The sequence below is a fragment of the Nipponia nippon genome, unplaced genomic scaffold (assembly GCF_047370975.1).
Source record: "Nipponia nippon isolate SJK-2023a ecotype South Korea unplaced genomic scaffold, ASM4737097v1 scaffold_5, whole genome shotgun sequence".
In the NCBI taxonomy this organism is placed as follows: Eukaryota; Metazoa; Chordata; class Aves; order Pelecaniformes; family Threskiornithidae; genus Nipponia; species Nipponia nippon.
In genome coordinates, this window is record NW_028262369.1 from 72,872,268 (window position 1) to 72,890,324 (window position 18,057).

Genomic DNA, 18,057 nt, shown 5'->3' on the forward strand with positions numbered 1-18,057 from the left:
ACTTTAACCAGTTTAGGACATGTTTAGGATAATGCATATAGTCACATTTAATGTTGTTTTCTGTTCAGCTTTTGATCTAGTACTAGAAAATGCTCTCCTATAAAAAGTACCATTTCTCCTTCTATGGTACAGTATTAAACGGGAAGATATTTATAATATATAGATATCCCTCACTATGCCAGAGAGAAAACTACAACATATTTATGTCATTATAATCAGATTTTGTAAAAACAAACAAGAAATACAGCACAACGTAAGAAAGCGCATTTAAGATGACAGCTTATACACAAGTCTGCTGCTCTTAACACAGCAAGGGATGTGACTGTCTCAGCTATTTGCATTAGCAAAGACCAGAACATTATGATTAGCTTTACAACCGCTAACACAGAGTCCCTACTGTATTAATGACACTAAGACTGAATGTTCCCTCTTTGTAATGTGAAGCACAGGCTAGAAGCAGGCTGAAGAACAGACTCAGAGCTTTCTCTTCAAACTATTATATTACCTACAAGATAAGGCAATGTTTAAATGAAATCAGGGTTTTACTGAAGACAAGAGGGTAGGAAAAAGCAGACTCTCCGAGGTGCATACAGCAGCTAAGTGTCTGCATTTATGCCTTTGAATCCCCTCTTGAAGGCAATTGGGGATTTTTTTTTTTTTTTTTTACAGAGGAGAAAAAAATCTCTTTCCATATAAAAGGATATCTGATCTTCCTTTCTGAGCAAAATCAAAAATATCAGAAATCCTCACGTGCTTTATGTCTAAGCGTCTGAAATACCTACCAGAACAACTGGAGGAGGTGAAATACACATAGCTAAAGTCTTACAGATAAGACAGAGGTTGAATTTCTTTAATTTGAATCTGCAGTAACAGTTACTTCAGAGGATTATAAAACAAATTAATTTTGTATACTGATACATAATTAACATCTAAGAAAAGGTTAATCAACTAATATTACGACAGTAATATTATTAGAGCCATTCTGGTCTAAGGCTACAGGGCAAAATTGGTAGAGATTACCTCAGTCACATGAACATGAAAAGGTCACAGACACAAAAGCATGGCTTTTTCCCAGACTACTTCAGTTCACCTAATAGAGCTCTTCTGCTGTACACTTACGTTAGTAAAGGATTTTCAGGTATATGCTGCATATGCACTTACGTAAGAAGTGTTTCATGCTCCTGTGTAGGTTATTGAAGGCTTTGAACTGAGAATCAATATGCTTGATACCACCGTTGTCTACCTAGCTTACTGGAGAAAATTCTTCCTAGTGACTTCTATAGATAGGACCTGTGTTACCTATTCTACACATAATTCAATTATCTTAAAACGCACACATTCCTACACTTGGATGAGAGGACAGCAGCTTACATCCATATAAATATTCAAGTGAATAACAGCATTGCACATTAACAGAGAATTGAACAGAAAAAAAAAATTTGAAACCAAAAATCATCAAAAAACATGCCAGCAAGTTGCATCCTTAACAATGCTTTCTTTGCAGAAAGTTTGACATCATCATTTTAAAAAAAGAAAAAAAAACAACAAAAAACTCAATGCAGGAACAACTCAGACTATTTACAATACAATGCTGTGACACAACGCCAGCGACTCAAATCTAAACTTCACTAAATTTAATGAATTTTTAAACTGCTTCCACGCAACAGCAGAAGCATCATAAATCATGTGTGGCTACTACTTTCATTGGGTATCTTAAACAGCAGACTGTAATTGGCAGCTTTGTAGCTACTGACCTACAGGATAGCTTTTAGGGGAACAGAAGCAGGAAAAAAAAAAATCCAAAACCAAACCCCAGCCTTAGATTAGAAACTGCCAGAGGAAAAACAACTGAATACCAACTAAAAATGAACTTTTGCAACCACTCAAACATAATCGTGAAAGAAGAAAACAAGAAAAAGAAACCACCTCATACATGCTGTCATCCAGAGACTGCTTCTGTAGGGATCCTAGTTACGTGCTGCTGTCTGCCCAAATCTCCAATTGCTAAACTGCACAAGAGACAATGAAAATAGAGAAATGCCTTCCTAATGTTACTTTGCACAGAAATAATTGTTGGAACTGACACCTGACGCTGCCAGAGATATCAAGTGATCACAAAGAACAAGAGTCATGATCCGGGACACATGGTAAGATGGTAACACAGCATTATTCATCACTTTAAAGCCATGAAAAGCCTTGGTGCTGTAGCACAAGGTGCTATATTTAACATACTATCATGAAGGACTCGATTATCTAAAAAAGGCAAGACAAACAAGGCTACTTTATAGCAACAATCTGAAGCATCACACAAAAAAGGAGCTTGGATTTCACTGTTTCTTTAGCTAACAAGGCTGCAAAAGCTAAAGCCACATATTTGGGATTTGTGGCACAACAAACTCCCACCTTACTCAACTGTGACTCTCCAGCAGTTTTTGTAGTTTGGAGAAATTGCCTAGCTTTCCCTCCCAGGATGTCAGCCCCAACAGTCATGACAGTGCAACAAACGGGATATGATACTACACTTCACTGGGCAGTCCCAGGTATAGAGACTTCTCCCTAAACCACTATATCCTGTCACTGGTGATTATTTGTTGCTACACCTTCCCACTGTGCTAGATGCTCCGAAGAGAACGAAGTACAATACACAGATGTTTTCAATACATCACTGAACAATCTAATTTACATTAAGGCTTCACAATATTTTACATACTAAGACCTAGCTTCTTCAGTTGCTCTTAACTTCACCAAACTTAATGCAAGATGAAACACTGTTATGCTGGATGCCTGCCTCAAGTTAAATGAGATATCATTTCAACCTGAACCAGGAGGGGGAGAGGGAGAGGGAGAGAGAGAGGGGGAGAGGGGGGGAGAGAGAGAGAGAGAGAGAGAAGGAAAAAACAGTTTTGTGTCTAGCACTTTTTCAAAAAGTAAAGACTCCTTTTCTGGAGTCACTCTAGTTGCCTTCAAAATTAGAAGACAAGCTATTTTATTTAAAAAAACATATATTTTCCTACTTAAGAACAAGTCCTTATCAACATATGAATCCACCTAATTGTGCCCTTAATATATGGGTCTGGAAGAAAAAAAGGCCAAAAGGGCCACCAACAGCTCACGGAGGCTGAGTACATAAAAAGATTATTTTTTTTTTTAATAGTCCATTCTCCACCACTTAAGAGCTGACTAGGCTGCATATGCATCATTCCCATAAAGAAACTGAACATCCTCTAAGTGATCTGAAACACACATTGAACTAGCACTCCTTTATTTATGCAAACTCCCTGCTAGCATGCGGACAACATGGAGATGGAAACCATACAGTCTGAATGAAAGGTGCAAGCAAAGGGGAGAAGGTATAAGAGAGAAAAAAGAATTTTATAAAGAACTAGGGAGGAAAGAGACAAAGACTGGCTGGGCAAAGAAATTCAGAGCTTGGCTCATCTCTGCAGCCCTGTGTCTCCCAAAGCTGAGGAAAGCCTGGATTCTTGGAGTCTGTTCCAAGTGTCTTTGTTCTTCTCACATCGATGAACTCACTGGCAAAACATCCATCTCCTCCAGCACTAGTCCATTTCCTACTGCCCTTGGCATTACTACATTAGTTTAAAAGGCAAAAGTCTATGCAAATATGTTTCAACCCAACAGATCACCCACGCAGGGTAGCAGTTAGAAGTCATACCATGCTGTTATGTTTGAACTAGTTTTATTTTTAACTACATATAGAGCATTAGGGATGCAAACTCACACACACACAAAACCTAAGAAAAGCTACAATTAAGACTGCTTTGTGCAACCTTCATCCACTGCTTTGTGCACTTGTGCTGTTAAGATGGTCTGTACTTAAAATCTCACATTCTATGCTCTTGAGATAGGCCTTCTCCAGAAATGAACTGGGAAGAAAAACAAAAGAATGTTTGTTCTACCCTTAATGTTCTACTGGTTTGAAAAGTTAAAGAAACTGTGATACATACAAAGCCTGAGACTGCAAAGAGAAAAGGCAAAACAAAACCAGAGAATAAGGCCACCAAAAGCTACCCTTGCCACTGCCACTGAGTTCCTATATGACAGTAGGCCAGTTCTTTCCCCTGCCTTTACAGTTATTTTTTTGTATATTCCTTATTTTACAGACATCTATTTAGATAATCTACAATCCAATTTGTGTACATACTCAACACACCCAGCAGCAATTAGGACCTGTGCTTTAAACGTATTAATTGCTTTACACCATAAAATGCAAATGGAGACAGGACAGTATTTTAACATTCCTGCCAAGTGAAGGAAATTCATTATTATTAATGGAGTACTTAGATGTTACGGTGATAACCAGCAAAGGAAAACTCAGGAATAACTTAATAAATCTGCTCTTTGGGAAGGCTTTTGCTAATACAGTTTAAATGAAACTGGGGCTGCACAGAAAACAGTAAGTATAAAGCTAAATGCTAGACAGCGGTGAATTAAATTAATACAATACATCTTAATGCCATGGCCGTACAAAACAAACTATTATGTGAACATATGCGTTCACATAGTTAAAAGAGATAGCTACAGTAACTGCTTAAACTGAGCCATGAACACTGTGCAGTTCACGCCTCACAGACAAAAAAGCCCAACCTGAACAGCAAATCAAGAGATGAGGTTGTAAATAGTCTAAGAAGTGCAGTTATATCCTTACTTCTAAGAAAAAAATGTGTTAAAAGATGTTACAGATACATCTTAAAATACCTGACTTCCTAACAAAAGAGGAAAAAGACACACAAACAACCCCCCCTCAAATATTTACCTTACTGCAGTAAAGCATCCAAAGCTCATACAGCCTCTCTCGGGATGCCATTCCTTCCCTTCCTCTTTTCATCGATACCAGCTATTTTTGTTCAAGATCCGACCATGCTCGGTTCCCAGGTGCTCTTTCCGCAGTTTCTGCTTTATTATTACAGTTATATCATAACCCGAGAAGTCAAGGATGAAAATAACAGGGTCTCAGTCTCTCCTTTCCGGGTAAACAACGCAGCACAACACAAGCAACTGCAGACAAGTGTCAAGCATGCCCGTTCTTCGCCAGCGCTGCTTCGGTTTTAATCTCTGAAAGTGAAAACATACCCTTCAGGCCTTTGGTGGAGGAAGGAAAAAACAAATCCGTACTTAGAGCCCGCAGACGACCTCGGGAATTACGCGGCGGCAGGTCGCACTGCTTTCGTCTCTGACATCATTACCCCTAAGACGGAGAAACCTCGTTTCTAATTTTCGTGGCGCTTTCTCTTTTTTGCAGGGAGTCAGCGCGGGGGAAGCTGAGGGGACGCCGGAGCCCCGAGGGCGCGGGGCGAGGCGGCGGTGGTACCGCGGCTCACCCTCCCGCCGCGGGGGGGGGGACGGCCGCCCCCGGCCCGCCGCGGCCCCGGCCCGGCAGTGACAGCCGCCGCCGCCGCCCTACCACCCCAGCCCCGGGCTCCGCAGCCGGCCCCGGAGCCCGGCGGGCCCAGGCAGCGGCATCTCCCGCAGATCAGCGGCTGCTCAGGCAGAGACACCGGCCGCGGCCTTTCCTGTTCCCCGCGGGGCGCAGGAGAAGCCCTGCGCTGCCCCGCGCCGCCACCTACCGCGCCCTCGGCCTCCCCCAGATCCCCCCACGCCACCGCGGCCTCTACCCGCAGCCTACCCGGGCCACGGCGGGTGGTGGCCGGGCAACACCGCGCAGCAGCCGGGCGGCGGAGGGGGGCGGGCCTCGCCACATCGCCCGCCCCGCCCGCATTCCGGCACACGCCCCGGGCCGCCGCTGAGGGGTGGGGAGGCCGCGGGCGCCATCTTGGCTGCGGGCAGAGGCAGGGGCAGCACCTCCCTCGCAGGCGGAGCGCCCGGGGCCGCGCTCCAGCGCCGGCGCGGCGGCCGTGGCGCAGCGCCTTGGCCCGGGGAAGCCCTGCGGGGCGGCAGGGGCCGCGGCGGGCAGCCCCGGCGTCGGGGCCGTGCCGCAGCCCGCGGCACCTCACCTGAGCAGCAGGCGGTCCCTGTCAGGCGGCGCGCCCCTCTGCCGCGCGAGGAGTCTGTTTGCCCGTAAAAGGGTCGGCGTTCGCGATCCCTGTGGGACAGGGCACCTCAGGAAACCTCCACACTGTTTGACAAGTGATAAAGGTTATCAAGCACGTACATGTGTCTTAGGTATGCTCCAGAGAGGCCTGCCAGCATTGCCCGAGGAGCGTGGATGTACACATATGTACAATCTGCTACTGCTTTAAAGCAGCCTGTACCTTGCGTGCAGAGCTTGCGTAGGACTAAAACCACTCCTAAAGCAAGTTAGATTTCTAAAGGAGAAATGTGAAAAGACATTCCTCAGATGACTGGCGTGGCTCTTTCCAAGCGTGCCAGCGGTGCGCTGCCCCTCCCGAGGCAGAGCGCTCCAGCACAGCGCTTTCCGCCCGCCGTTCAATAACACGATCCTTTTAGCACGACTCGCAGCACGCTCCATCCGTGCCCGTCTGCTCCCTTGGAGAGTGGGGCTGGAAATTAATGTTGTCTCAGGCTCCAAAGCAGGGAGAAGGAGATTTAAGGAGACCTGGGCCTTCTCCCCGGTTTGCTGGGAGAATCACAGCCCTGCAACCTGCAGCCGTAGCCCTGGTCCTTCTGCTGCTGGTTCATCTCCTCACCTCGGTAAATCTTGTACAGCTTCACGCAATGAAGCATTCATTGCACAGTCGACTCCTTTGCAGGGGATTTCCACACTGCTGCAATGGTTTCATGCAAGGTTTGGAAATCTTTGCAAAGGAATTGGCTGTGCAATATCATTATATTGCCTGCTGTATAAAAAATTGCTAGGGATGGATAAGTGTCACCAAGAGCCCAGAGACAGTCTGAGATCGGTCCCTGCAACATGCCTTTGCATACTTGTCTTGCTTTTAGAAGATCAGGGAAGTTTCCCGGGAGAAATTTAAGGGCTAATCTGTGCTCGGTGTTGTGTCATGTGGATCAGCAGTGCAAGAGCGGGAGAAGTATCTTTTACTGCAATACCTAAGCATAGTCCCCAGCACAGATGGAGGGACACCGACAAAAATGAGTGCGTAAAATTATTTTTAGTCGTGTGATACATGTGCTCTGGTACTTGCTGCTAGCCACAATAGTCTCCCGCCTTGAGGTTATGACATAACTTTTGCCATCAAGAAAAAAAAGAGCTTAAGGTCCAGCTCTGTCCCCAGAGCGGGATCTGCTATGCTTAAACCGCCCTGAACCCCTCTCTGTGAACAGCTTCCAGTAACGGAAGAGGTTCTGCCTCCTCCCTGAGGGACTTCGCTCAGGACTTGAGTTACTGCTAGGAGCTCCTCGCTAACAGTCAACCTGCATCACCTTTGAAGCAAATGCAAACCATTACTATTTGTCCCTTCCACAGTAACATCAAAAAAGGAAGCTCTTTGTAGCATGCATTTTGAGTTACAAATTTTTATCGCATCTTCTTACAGCCTTTTCTAGACTAAACAACAGTCTATTTCAAACTTTTCTTACAACTTGCTCCCTTCAAAGAAGTCAGGCCCAAGCAAAGCCATGTACCAACCCCAATCCTCCCTTGAGATACTGCTCCGCTTTCTTGCATTACCAACTTTTGCAAGTGACAGCAGCTGCTCCCACATACAGAAGTCCTGCAACAAACTCTAGCGAGGCAACAAAAAAAAAAAAAAAACATCCTCTGATAGAAATGGGAGACTCCTCCCTTGTTAAGTGCTGCCACCCACGTAATTAGGATGCTCACAGACTATAAAGCAGCCATTTTCCACTCTGCTGGAGTTGTAGTGACATAGTTATCCTAGTGGGCCTAGGCAATAACTGCTGCTTGTGTTAGCAGTTCTTGCTTTATATAGGTGCTCTGAAGAGAAAGTAAAGCATTTGTGTTTTGCAACAGGATAGTTTGTTCCAGTGGCATATAGGGTGAGTGGTCTCCTGGTCTGACCTTCTAGAGGTTTTCTGAAGCCAAGTAGCTCACTGTAAAGTTGTTAAGGTGGCTTTGCGGATGTCTGCATCACTGGGTGTGAGTCTAGTCTCTCCCTGTCAGTACAGACAGGCATTCAGTATTCACTATAAGTTCTTTTTCATATGCAAATATGAGCAATAATGAGAGAGGTCACTGGAGAAAGGTGGGCTACAGCTTTGTCCCCACAGGTATCATATAATTCTAGGTGAATTTATATTTCAGTGTATTTACCTTCATAAAGACTCAGCTAAGGATATGGAAGTCAAAAAACAGAGGAAGATGTAAAAAGAAGCATTACCAGCTATGTATGGGTACTTTAAAATGCATTTATGGATTGGTCCAACTGTAAAACCTAATTATTAGACTTATTGTCACCTTCTCTTCCACAATTATGTACCAGTTGTTTCATGGACCTTAAATAGACGGGTAAGCAGTGTTCATTTGTAGTTCATGGTCCCTTAGCTGCTGTATTGTGGTAACTCTCTGTTTACAACAGTGGTTGTTTCTCATACTTTGTTCTTTACTTGTGGGTTTGTATTTTATCTCTCTTCAGTAGCTGTATATTAGTAACTCAGTCATCTTACTGTGGACTGAACTTGTCAGTGAGTTCAGGTAACAGAATAGGTAGAGAGAAGGGTGTGGATAGGAAGAAGGCATGAATTTGAGGTTAAGGAAAGATTCAACTAAGGAATGGGCTGCATTGGATTGCAGCTTTGAGTCCAGGGACCTCTGAAGTGGCAGGAAAAACCACATACCTTACAGTAATGCTTTTGTTAAGCTATACTTATTTTCTGTAGAAGCAAATGAAAAAGACAAAAATGTATATCTGACTTTCAGATATTCTCAAACCTGTTTGGCTCTAAGGCTTCTGCTAAGATCATGCCCCAGGCCAGCAAAAATCATGCTGAGATAGGTCTATGTCAAGCTTTCATCTGAGGTTTTGCTTGATGTCTTAGGGCTAATGCTTTGTTTACTAACAATGAAGACCTGAAATATGCTTAGAAATGAACCTGCCTCTCAACTCTTCCATTGTCCTTTACAAACAGACACTTGCACAGAAGCAAGGAGTAATCTTTACATTCTAAGTAAGCAAGTAGCCTTGGCAGCTGGGTATAAAACTCCCACTATCAAAATACCTTTTGCTGTATATGAAGAAGTAGGACTTTGTGGATGCTAGTTTCTAGGCATTCAAGCCAAATTAACCTGAGATTGCATTTGGTGTGGCTATTGGAAAAAAGCAAGCTGCCCAGGCCTCTGAGATGGTGTTTTCCTGAGGATAGCACAGGATCAGTTTGTCTTGAGTTTCTCTGGCTATGACTGCACAAAATGAGTGTGCAATTGTTCTATTAGGTAAGCCAGCAAACTTAATTAGTGTTTAATCTTCCTTCTGTCACCATATTCACATTGAACCCCAGGTAGTTCAGAGCTTGTTAGTTGTTTGCAAAATTTGGAAATAGGAAGGAATTTGTTTGCCCCTTGACACATAAGCTGGTATCTAGGGATTTTAGTTAATTTCTTTCAAAGTGTTGGAGACTGGCCACAGCTAAAGCTGGGAGGTGATGGTCTGGCTAATAGTATTAAGTCCCTCTGGCCCCTGGCTGCTCTCCTTTCATATATTCAGGGTTAAACCATTCACCAGACTTGAATTCAGGAAGGAATTTACCCCAGGGTAGCCTGGCACCATAGTGAGTGTTTTTGTCCTTCTCTGTCCTTTCAGTGTGTTTCCACAGGGGGCCTTCAATATAATGAATCCCCTGCTGTAAAAGGCTCAGGCAGTGTCTTGATCTCTTCTGCTCCTTTTCTGTAGCATAGGCTCCCTTAGCAGAGGCCTTCAGTTTGCAGCTGTGCTAGGAATGTTCTTATGTAGGGTACATCTTAAGGACTCTTCCAGACTGAATATATAGTATGTGTTTATATGCTTTGGTCAGCCTAGGTTCTTACAAGCTCTAACAGCCAGTAAAGATTCATGGATGGGTGTTCAGGCTTAAAACTGGCCCTCTCCACTGCTGTCATGTAGGTTAGCTATGCTAGAGCTAGCATGTGTAGACTCATGCTACGGGTGTCTTTATTTTGCAGATGTTCTAAGACACCAGTTGTTACTGCATAAGATTGCATTGTAAAAGTGTTCTCCTTCTTCTATTAAAACTGACTTTTCACTCAAAGTAAACCATTCCTTACTGTCCACCATCTTATTGTCAGTGATCAGTGAAGTTACCATACTTGCACTTCAAATCATTCTGCTTTAGTTAAGAAGTTGTTTAATGAATAATTTCATTATGTTGCAGTGCTCAGCAGATCTGTATCTGCAGCATGGCTCCTAAAAGCAATCAGTGTGTCAGGAAAAAAACCCAACATGGTAGCAACCAAGGTTTAAAGATGTGTAGGTGTTGGTAGTCTGTAGCGATCTGTCTGAACTTAATTCCCTCTCAGCTCACAGGGTAAGGTTGTCCCAAGAACGCCTGCTATAGCAACTTCGGGCCTGTGGGTGCTCTGTCAGATTTGGCACGTTAACTCCTCTTGGTTTGGAGAAGGGTGTAAATGAAGGAAAGTAAAGAGAAATGGGCTTAGGAAAGCTCCAGCTGCTGGTAGAGGTGGGATTCCTGCAAAATGTTAGCACCGTGGCCTCCCAGAAGTTAGATGTTGGCTGCAGCACAGTACCTGCTTTGGAGTGGGATGTGAAAGCAAGGCTGTGCCCTTCCCTGTGACCTTGTGAATCCCCCAGGGACTCTACTAGCTTAAGTCCTGACACAGAAAGGGCAAAGAGACGTGAATGATGGCTAGTGTTGTAAAACTTGAAAGCAGAGTTTTAAAGATCCTGCAGTGTTGTGTAAAGTGCGCTGTTAAAGTATGTGTGAGACTTGTGGGGGCCCACTTGCACACTGAATGTGTTGTAGACTCCTTAACATAATGTGCCTCTCTCCTGGTTTCTAATCCCAGACTCTAGGGAAAGTTGCTACTTCTCTGTACTACAGAGGGTCACATGAGTTCGTGTCTACAAACAGTGTGAGGTCCTGGCTAAACAAAAGAGCATAGTGTAGGACCTGAACTGGAAATAGGAGCAATGCAGTCCTGTGCAGAACTTCAGACTTAATGCCAAATGATCACCAGGACTGGTTTTTTTCATCATGAAGTGAATAAGCAACTGAAAGATGTATTTTGATATCTGTAGTGTTACAAATTGTCATTGACAGAAATAACTCTTAATAAAGATGGCAAATACTGTAAATGCTTTATGTCTTAAGCCATCCAGTGTCACAGCTGCAGGTTTGGTATGTAGTACCTCCATGATGACACTGTGGCTGTGAACTTGCCACTCTATTCACAGGAGAACTAATTCTGAGAAGGACATTGATTTTATGGGAACATTCAGGATATAAGGTACACCCTATAATAAATTCAAGCAGAGAGTTGGTCCCATGGGCTCAGTTACAAGTGGATTTTTGGATGTTTATGGTCATAAATTAATGTATTTAAATTTTTTCCTCTAAGGTCTGAAATAATATTTTTTCTTCAAAGATGCTATTTTTAAATTTATCTGAGACTGCAGATAATTCAGCTTAGCAATTTAGATGCAGGTTTCCTCTGAGCTTGGGTGTTGTTACTCATTACCAGCCCATCTGCACTGACTTCAGGGGATTTTTTCCTACTAGTAAAGCAAGCACAGGCTCTGAAGCCCACTGTAGACAAACAGTTTCTGACTCTGCTGGGCTTTAAATCAAAGGCTAAAAGCATTGCAAGAAATGGGAGCTTAACCCATGTAGCCCCTGAAACTCCTTGGCCTTAATGAAGTGCTAATGGCACTACTCATTGATGTATAGCTTAGGAAAGTGCTGGTTAGGAAATATCCACTGTTGGTTGGAAGGATCCAGCTTTGGCAGTGATGGCACCCCAGTCAGTGAATCGCTTGTACTCGCCAGGCCTCAGGAGGTACTGCTGTCCTCAGAAGTGCGGCTGTTCATAGAAAACTCAGCTTCCTTCAAGTACATTATAAGACTGGATGTTCCTGTAGTGAAAGTCATCCTGGAGAGAAGGGCAGTTATCCATGAACGCCAACATCCTGCCTCCTAAGTCATTCCTCATAGATCTGTAGCTGGCTGTGCTGCTGGGGCTGCGAAGAAAAATCCAGACATGGATGCACAGGATGTCAAGTGGCAGTTCTAGGTGACTACAGCTTGCTAGATGCAATACTGATGCTAGCAACACAACAGTGAATAGCCACTAGTACGTGCACAAATGTCACTTTAACAGGAATAAATCTGACTGGGTCCTAATTTAAAGCAGCAGTGCCTTGAGTCCTTTCTGCTCCAGTGAGAGCAGAACTGCTGTTTCTTTCAAAGAATTGCAGTAGGGGAGGACACAGAAGTGGGGTCTAGCCAGGATGACTGCACTTCAACTGTACACGCAGGTGAGAAATAAGCTCAGTGATATACTTGGCTTGCCACAGCAGTCACATGCCCTCAGTGTTCCTAGATGTTGATGTAGTAACTGGATAAGGCTCCGGCTGGGACCGAGGGGAGCTTTTTCTGATCCTGTTTTTGTTGTACAGCCTTAGGTTGGCAGGGTTTTTTTTTTGCTTTTCACCTACTAAGATGATAAACTGTTTCAAGACTGTCTCTGACTCTTGTATCTAGCCCAGCAAAGACTTGATATAGAAAAGTACTTTCCGCTCTTGCATCAATGCTCAATACAGTTTTTGCAGGTGCTGAAGTGCAGTTGTATAGACACAAGGGTACTGCTGCTGTGCAAAGACCATTACCTTACTCAGTTTAAAAAAAAAAAAAAAAACAAAAACAACAACCAAAAAACCCCCCAAAATCACAAAAAAACCAAAACAGCCAAACCCAACAGCACTTTAGTATCTACATTTGTGGAATCAAACTTTCTAGACACTCTTGTTCTGAATCTGGAAAGCATGCAGAAATGTGTCCTAATTTTAGGATTTTTTTCTGCCCCCATACTCATTCTCAGTTTCACCGCTCCTTCTCAGACACTTCCCATCAGTCTCCCAAGTCAACTTCCCTTCAGTCCATCTTGTTCCCACCCTCCTCATCTGTGACTTCTTTCCCTCTACAGCTTGAAAAGACACAAGAGTGTCTGCACTAGCTTTCAGCACTTGGACCCAGAATTTGGCTTAGCTAAGTGAAGCCCAGAACTGCATGTCAGTAAAAACAATAGCTGCATTATCCTATGCAGATGGAATGTTTCTGGAAACTTACTGTGATGGTCCATGAAGCTTCTACTGGACAGGGAAACTATGAATTGTACATAAAGCTTACAACATGGATGAACTTAATTTTTCATGAACATTGGAGGGACACATTCCAGTATCGAGGCTATTCCTGGGCCAAATCTCAAATCCTTAGCCTCATGTGTGAGTATTGAAATCTTTCACATCTTGGCAACCCCTCCCCTCTTAGCAAAACTCTTCCAGGGAATGAGTCTAGGAGAGAAAAACGTAGATCTATTCTTGGCTGACGTATTCAGAAAAAAAATCTATCATGAGGCAAATAGGCCTTCATTTGCAGCTCAGATACATGGTGGTGTCTCTACAATGGGATGTGTCAGGTTCCCTCTGTAGTAGTGTAGTCACCAACTCTGCCTACCTTGAAAGAAGAGCATTCACAGGGGCATGGGAGATGCGGTTTGGTTCTCAGCTCTGTACTAAACTTCCTTGTGTAGATCATGTATAGCCAGAGTTGTTTGAGAAGATTGGTGAAGTTAAGTGCTTTTATATATACAAAATAATAGATTTAGATACTATTAAAATAGATACTATTAAAATAAAATTAATATAATAAACTACCCCCTCAAGCACTAACCAACCTTTCATTTGGCTGAGAATCCCAATTGACTTCTCTATCTCTTTGGGAGTCTAAACCCCATTAGGTGAACTTGGTAAGTGTCCTTTCTAATACCCTCTTTCTACACAGAGGTCTCTGGGGAAATTGTTACTTGTGCCAGAGTTGTCAAAATGGGGTGTAGTGCTCTGATTTTAATACAGACAGTAATATACATGGAGACAATATGGAAAACTTACTGCTGTGATGATACAACAAGACCTAGTGGAGTCATTGAAGCCCATCCAGTGCTGGTAGTCAGGATATCCTCCCTTCCTCATGAAGTACTGATGGCCTATGTAGTTGGGATGTTCATAGATCATCCAGCAGCCAGTTTCCACCTTGTCAAAGTTGCAGCAGTTGAGGTGGGCCTGCAGGTCTGGCTGGTCTGTGGTGGTTTCACAGGAGCCGCCCTCAAAGTCTCTGGCCTCAAAGAAAGTGATCTGCAATAAAACAAAAGTAACCCTAGTCACACTGGAAAGTGTTTGAAAGCTGGCTTTGTTTTGCCTAGATTGTACAAAACAATCCAAAGACTGCAAAGGTCCATAGGGACACTTCTGCCAGGCCCAAAGACTAGCAAAGCACTTATGTCCTTTTTCTATAGGATGCACAGACAGTTACTGTTGTCTTCATTTCTCTAGCACTACAAATGAGAGGTGGATGTCCCTTTGGGACTCTGGGAAGTGGGGGGCAACTTTTGTCATGATTTCATGCTGGCAATAGCCTGTCAGCAGCTTCATGACAAGTTTTTGGGAGCATTTGGAGAAAGTGAAACCCAAATTGCTCTTTGACTGAAAGCTCCATGGACAACTTCTGTGTATCACACAATCATTCAGCTTTGTGCCCATCTCCTGCACCCAGTCCTGGGCTCCTAGAAATCTTCTGCAATGTAGAATACAGGCAAAGGAAGGAATAATTCTCCTACATCTGAATTGTGCTGAAGCTTTCACCTCTCTTAATGATACAGGAACAAATTAAAATAAACAGAAGACTGTTGTGTCTAACCCGAGTTAATCATTGAGCACTCTAGGTCCTGTTGGGCAGCTATATCTTAGAAGCAGTAAAATCAAGTTAGATACTTGAATTCAGTAGCATTGTTTGGTGATATTTATTGCATTTGTTTGGAATAGAGTACTTCAGCCTTATTTTCGTGTACAACTTAGAAGTCTAAGAATATATAAACTTTAGGTCTCTTTCAGCAGCTGACAAACTCAAAGGGAAACTAGCCAGACAGAAAAATAAAAACAAAAGATTTTTATGTGTAAATGTTTTAGCATTTGAAAGCTTCCAAGTACACTACAGGCTTTCTTTAGGAAACTTACCAAAGAGCTAGATAATAAAACAACCACTCAAGGTTTCCCCTCTGCTAATTTGTTGGTAGACCAACAAACTATGTTTGCAAACATACTTGCCTACAAGGAGCTATGCATGTGCAATGTTGTTTGTCAGTGCTCCATTCACTCAGCTGTTCCTATCTTTGCCATTTTTGCCAGGATTTAGGTATGTGACCTCAGCATGCAGGAGTAGTCAGCAGTCCTTCACGTAGAATGCACACTGCTGCATCCATGGAGGTAGGATAAAAGAGAATTTTTTTTCTCAGTAAAAAGAATGAAAGTTTTTCCCCCTCCCTCTCTCCATTCTCTAAACAAAAGGCAATAGCAGTAGTTTGTGGGGTACCAGCTTTATTGTTAACTGTCAGTAAGTAGAGCATCAGAGTAAAGGGTAGGTCAAGCAATAGTTCTGTTATTTTACTGATGGAACATGTGCAAGCAAAAGTGCTGGAAATGCTGCAGCAGAATTGTTTCATGTCACTTCATTTTTAATCTCTCTCTGTTCCCTGATTATATAAGACAAAGTTTTTTTAATGCATATGGATTCCCAGTGATGATACTGTAAAACAGTTTTCACAGTATGCTAATAAAAACTGTCCTGATTTTCAAGGGCCTTCAGACCAGATATTGCTGGCTGTTTCCTTTAACAGTAAGAGTGTGTGTATCAGAGAGAAAATGATGTAATCAAAAATGCATGGTAATGGACGTTTACATCCATCCAGGCCTCACTGCTGAAATTCGCTACTAATGTAATTCAGAGTTCATAGATAAAGAGACTAGAAGTTGAAAGATGGATACCCCTTGTTTAAGGCAAAGAAGAGCCTTTTTAAATCTGCACAGAAAAATGTTTCACTTGAGAGATGTACAGATTTTTGGAGCTCAGGTATGAGTCATTGAGGCAAAATGCAACAGCATAGTAATTTCTTTAACTGAAGAAACTTTAATTGCAGTTGAACTTTAAAAAAATGTTGATTAGGAAGAACATTGTGGTAACTTTTCAGTCTGTCTCATGTGAGTAATGGGAAGTAACCTGAGTAGAATTTTTGTGCTACCAGTGCTAGATCAGGGCCTTTCAGTATTTCCATTTAGTCTAGTAATTACAAGGCCTAAGTATGAACCAATGTTAAAATATCAAGGAAATGTTATCTATTTGAAATAAATTAAAAAAAAAAAATCCAAGGCTGTTTTTCAAAGGAAAAAGATAAACAGCACAGTTTTGGGTTATTCTTCTGGAATTTTAAATATTTCTCTATAACTTGGGTTTTTTTTTCCAGGGACTATTCCTTTCTCTTCTACTTGCCTTCCTTTTCTCTCCTTCCACACCCATCTTTGAACTAACCTTCACAAAATCCTATCATGTGCAGTGCCACATTTTCATATTCCTGCTTATACTGCATGGAGAAATAATGGATCTTTACCAGTCTCACTGGCTTCTTGTTCAACCAAAACGTTACATGTTTGTGCTTTCTTGCATGTGTCTTTCACTATAAGTCTTCCATGATGATTTCACGAAGCCACAAAACTTCAGGGGCAAATCTTTCACTGGCCCATTTTTACACAGTTCTAGTTGTGCTTCTAATGGGTGTTGTAAATGGTGTCACTCCTGTCAGCCTCTCTCTTGGAGGTGCTTCCTCAGCAGGAAATTGTAGCCTTTAATACTGAAAGCAGACTGAGGGAAGAGTGTGAATTTAAGTCTAGCAGTTACTTCTGAATACTTCCATGCTTTCTTTGGATCAAAAATAACTTCCTCCTGATGGTTAATACTAAGCAAATTTAATTCACTTACAGGAACAACTTCTATGTGCAGGCCTGTGCTTGCATTTCTCAAAGATCTTTGGCAGACTCGGAAGTGTTACACTTTTTTTCTTTGTTCTTTCTGTGATCATGCTTGCTTTGTGGAGCCAGCTTGTCTTTTGGGTCCTGTATCGTCCTTCATAGTTTAATACAGTGGGCATTGGGCTTGGTGATGAAGTTTGGAACTTGAGAGACCAGAGTAGGGGCAGTGATATGTGAATTCCTTATTGTAGCTATGAATGTAGAGCAGCCATCATGGGTCAGACCGGTGGTCCAGCTAGTCAAGTGACTTGGCAGCAACCGCCACCATGAGTAGGCACCGAGGGAAGGGTAGATATGAAGCAAATACATGCAATCCTTCATTCAAACTTAAAGACCTCAAGTATTTTTAGCTCAAGAGTTTTCCTGAGCAGGAGGTTACTTCTCTCTGGTTAATAACCCTCAGTGGATTTGTCTTCCAAGTACTCATCCAGCTTCTCCTTGAATTCTGTAGACTTTCCCCTCCCAGAATCCTATGCCACAGATGGGCTGTGCACTGCAGGAAGGGCTGTGGGTTGATCTTAAACTCTGGAGCCAAAATATCTTGTTAGCCAAATGGTATCCATGATCTGAGGAGTCTGGTTATTTACAACTATTCCAACTGCCCTCAACTAGTATGCTGTTATGACAGCTGCTTTTATGTGGAGATTGACTGCTTTTGCACCCCAGAAAAACTCAAATGGAGGGATAATATGAAAATAGCAGTGAGTGTTTGTGTAGAGAAACATACACTGCATGCCACAACTCTAGTGCCTGCTACCAACCATAAAACAAGCTACAGGAACCTAGACGACTTGTTATCGAAAACTTGGATGCTCTCTGTGAATTCCCAGTGCTCCTCTCCTCTAGCATCCTTGTTCTTAATGTCTGCTTGAGATTGTCTGAGCATTTGCAAACAAAAGCAAGTAAGACCTCTCAGTGCTCCTTGAAAACTAGGAATTGCCACCATTCCTGTCGCAGGTGGAGAAATTTGGAGAGGTTTAGCCAACCGCAAACTCTAGGATGCAGCAGAGTCAAGAATCCAGACATCCTATCGCTCTGATCACTGAATAGTACATCTCTGTTCATTCTTGCCTTTGACCAAAGGAATGCCAGCATGTAACCTACACATCACTAC

General features: G+C 42.8%; 2 protein-coding genes across 12 annotated transcripts in view; both read right to left on the bottom strand.

Annotated features, from left to right (window-relative positions):
• NBEAL1 (neurobeachin like 1) overlaps positions 1-6,082 on the bottom strand; it is an 89,754-nt gene extending 83,672 nt beyond the window's left edge. For 8 of the 11 annotated variants that reach the window (XR_015699134.1, XM_087733921.1, XM_087733919.1 and 5 more), the window contains exons 1-2: positions 5,645-5,741; positions 4,775-5,073 (exon numbers count right to left, since the gene is read on the bottom strand). Coding sequence is in view for 10 of the 11 variants with exons in the window: in XM_087733921.1 (XP_087590047.1) it covers positions 4,775-4,846 (72 nt within the window). In the remaining variant the exon portion in view is untranslated. Of the gene's footprint in view, positions 1-4,774; positions 5,074-5,204; positions 5,742-5,972 lie in introns of those variants that run through there. The other 3 variants (XM_087733915.1, XM_087733916.1, XM_087733914.1) reach the window with 3 other exon arrangements.
• Positions 6,083-14,120: 8,038 nt separating this feature from the next.
• CUNH2orf80 (chromosome unknown C2orf80 homolog) overlaps positions 14,121-18,057 on the bottom strand; it is a 36,655-nt gene continuing 32,718 nt past the window's right edge. Inside the window, exon 8 of the mRNA XM_087734061.1 lies at positions 14,121-14,219. The gene's annotated coding sequence lies outside the window, so the exon portion shown is untranslated. The remainder of the gene's footprint in view (positions 14,220-18,057) is intronic.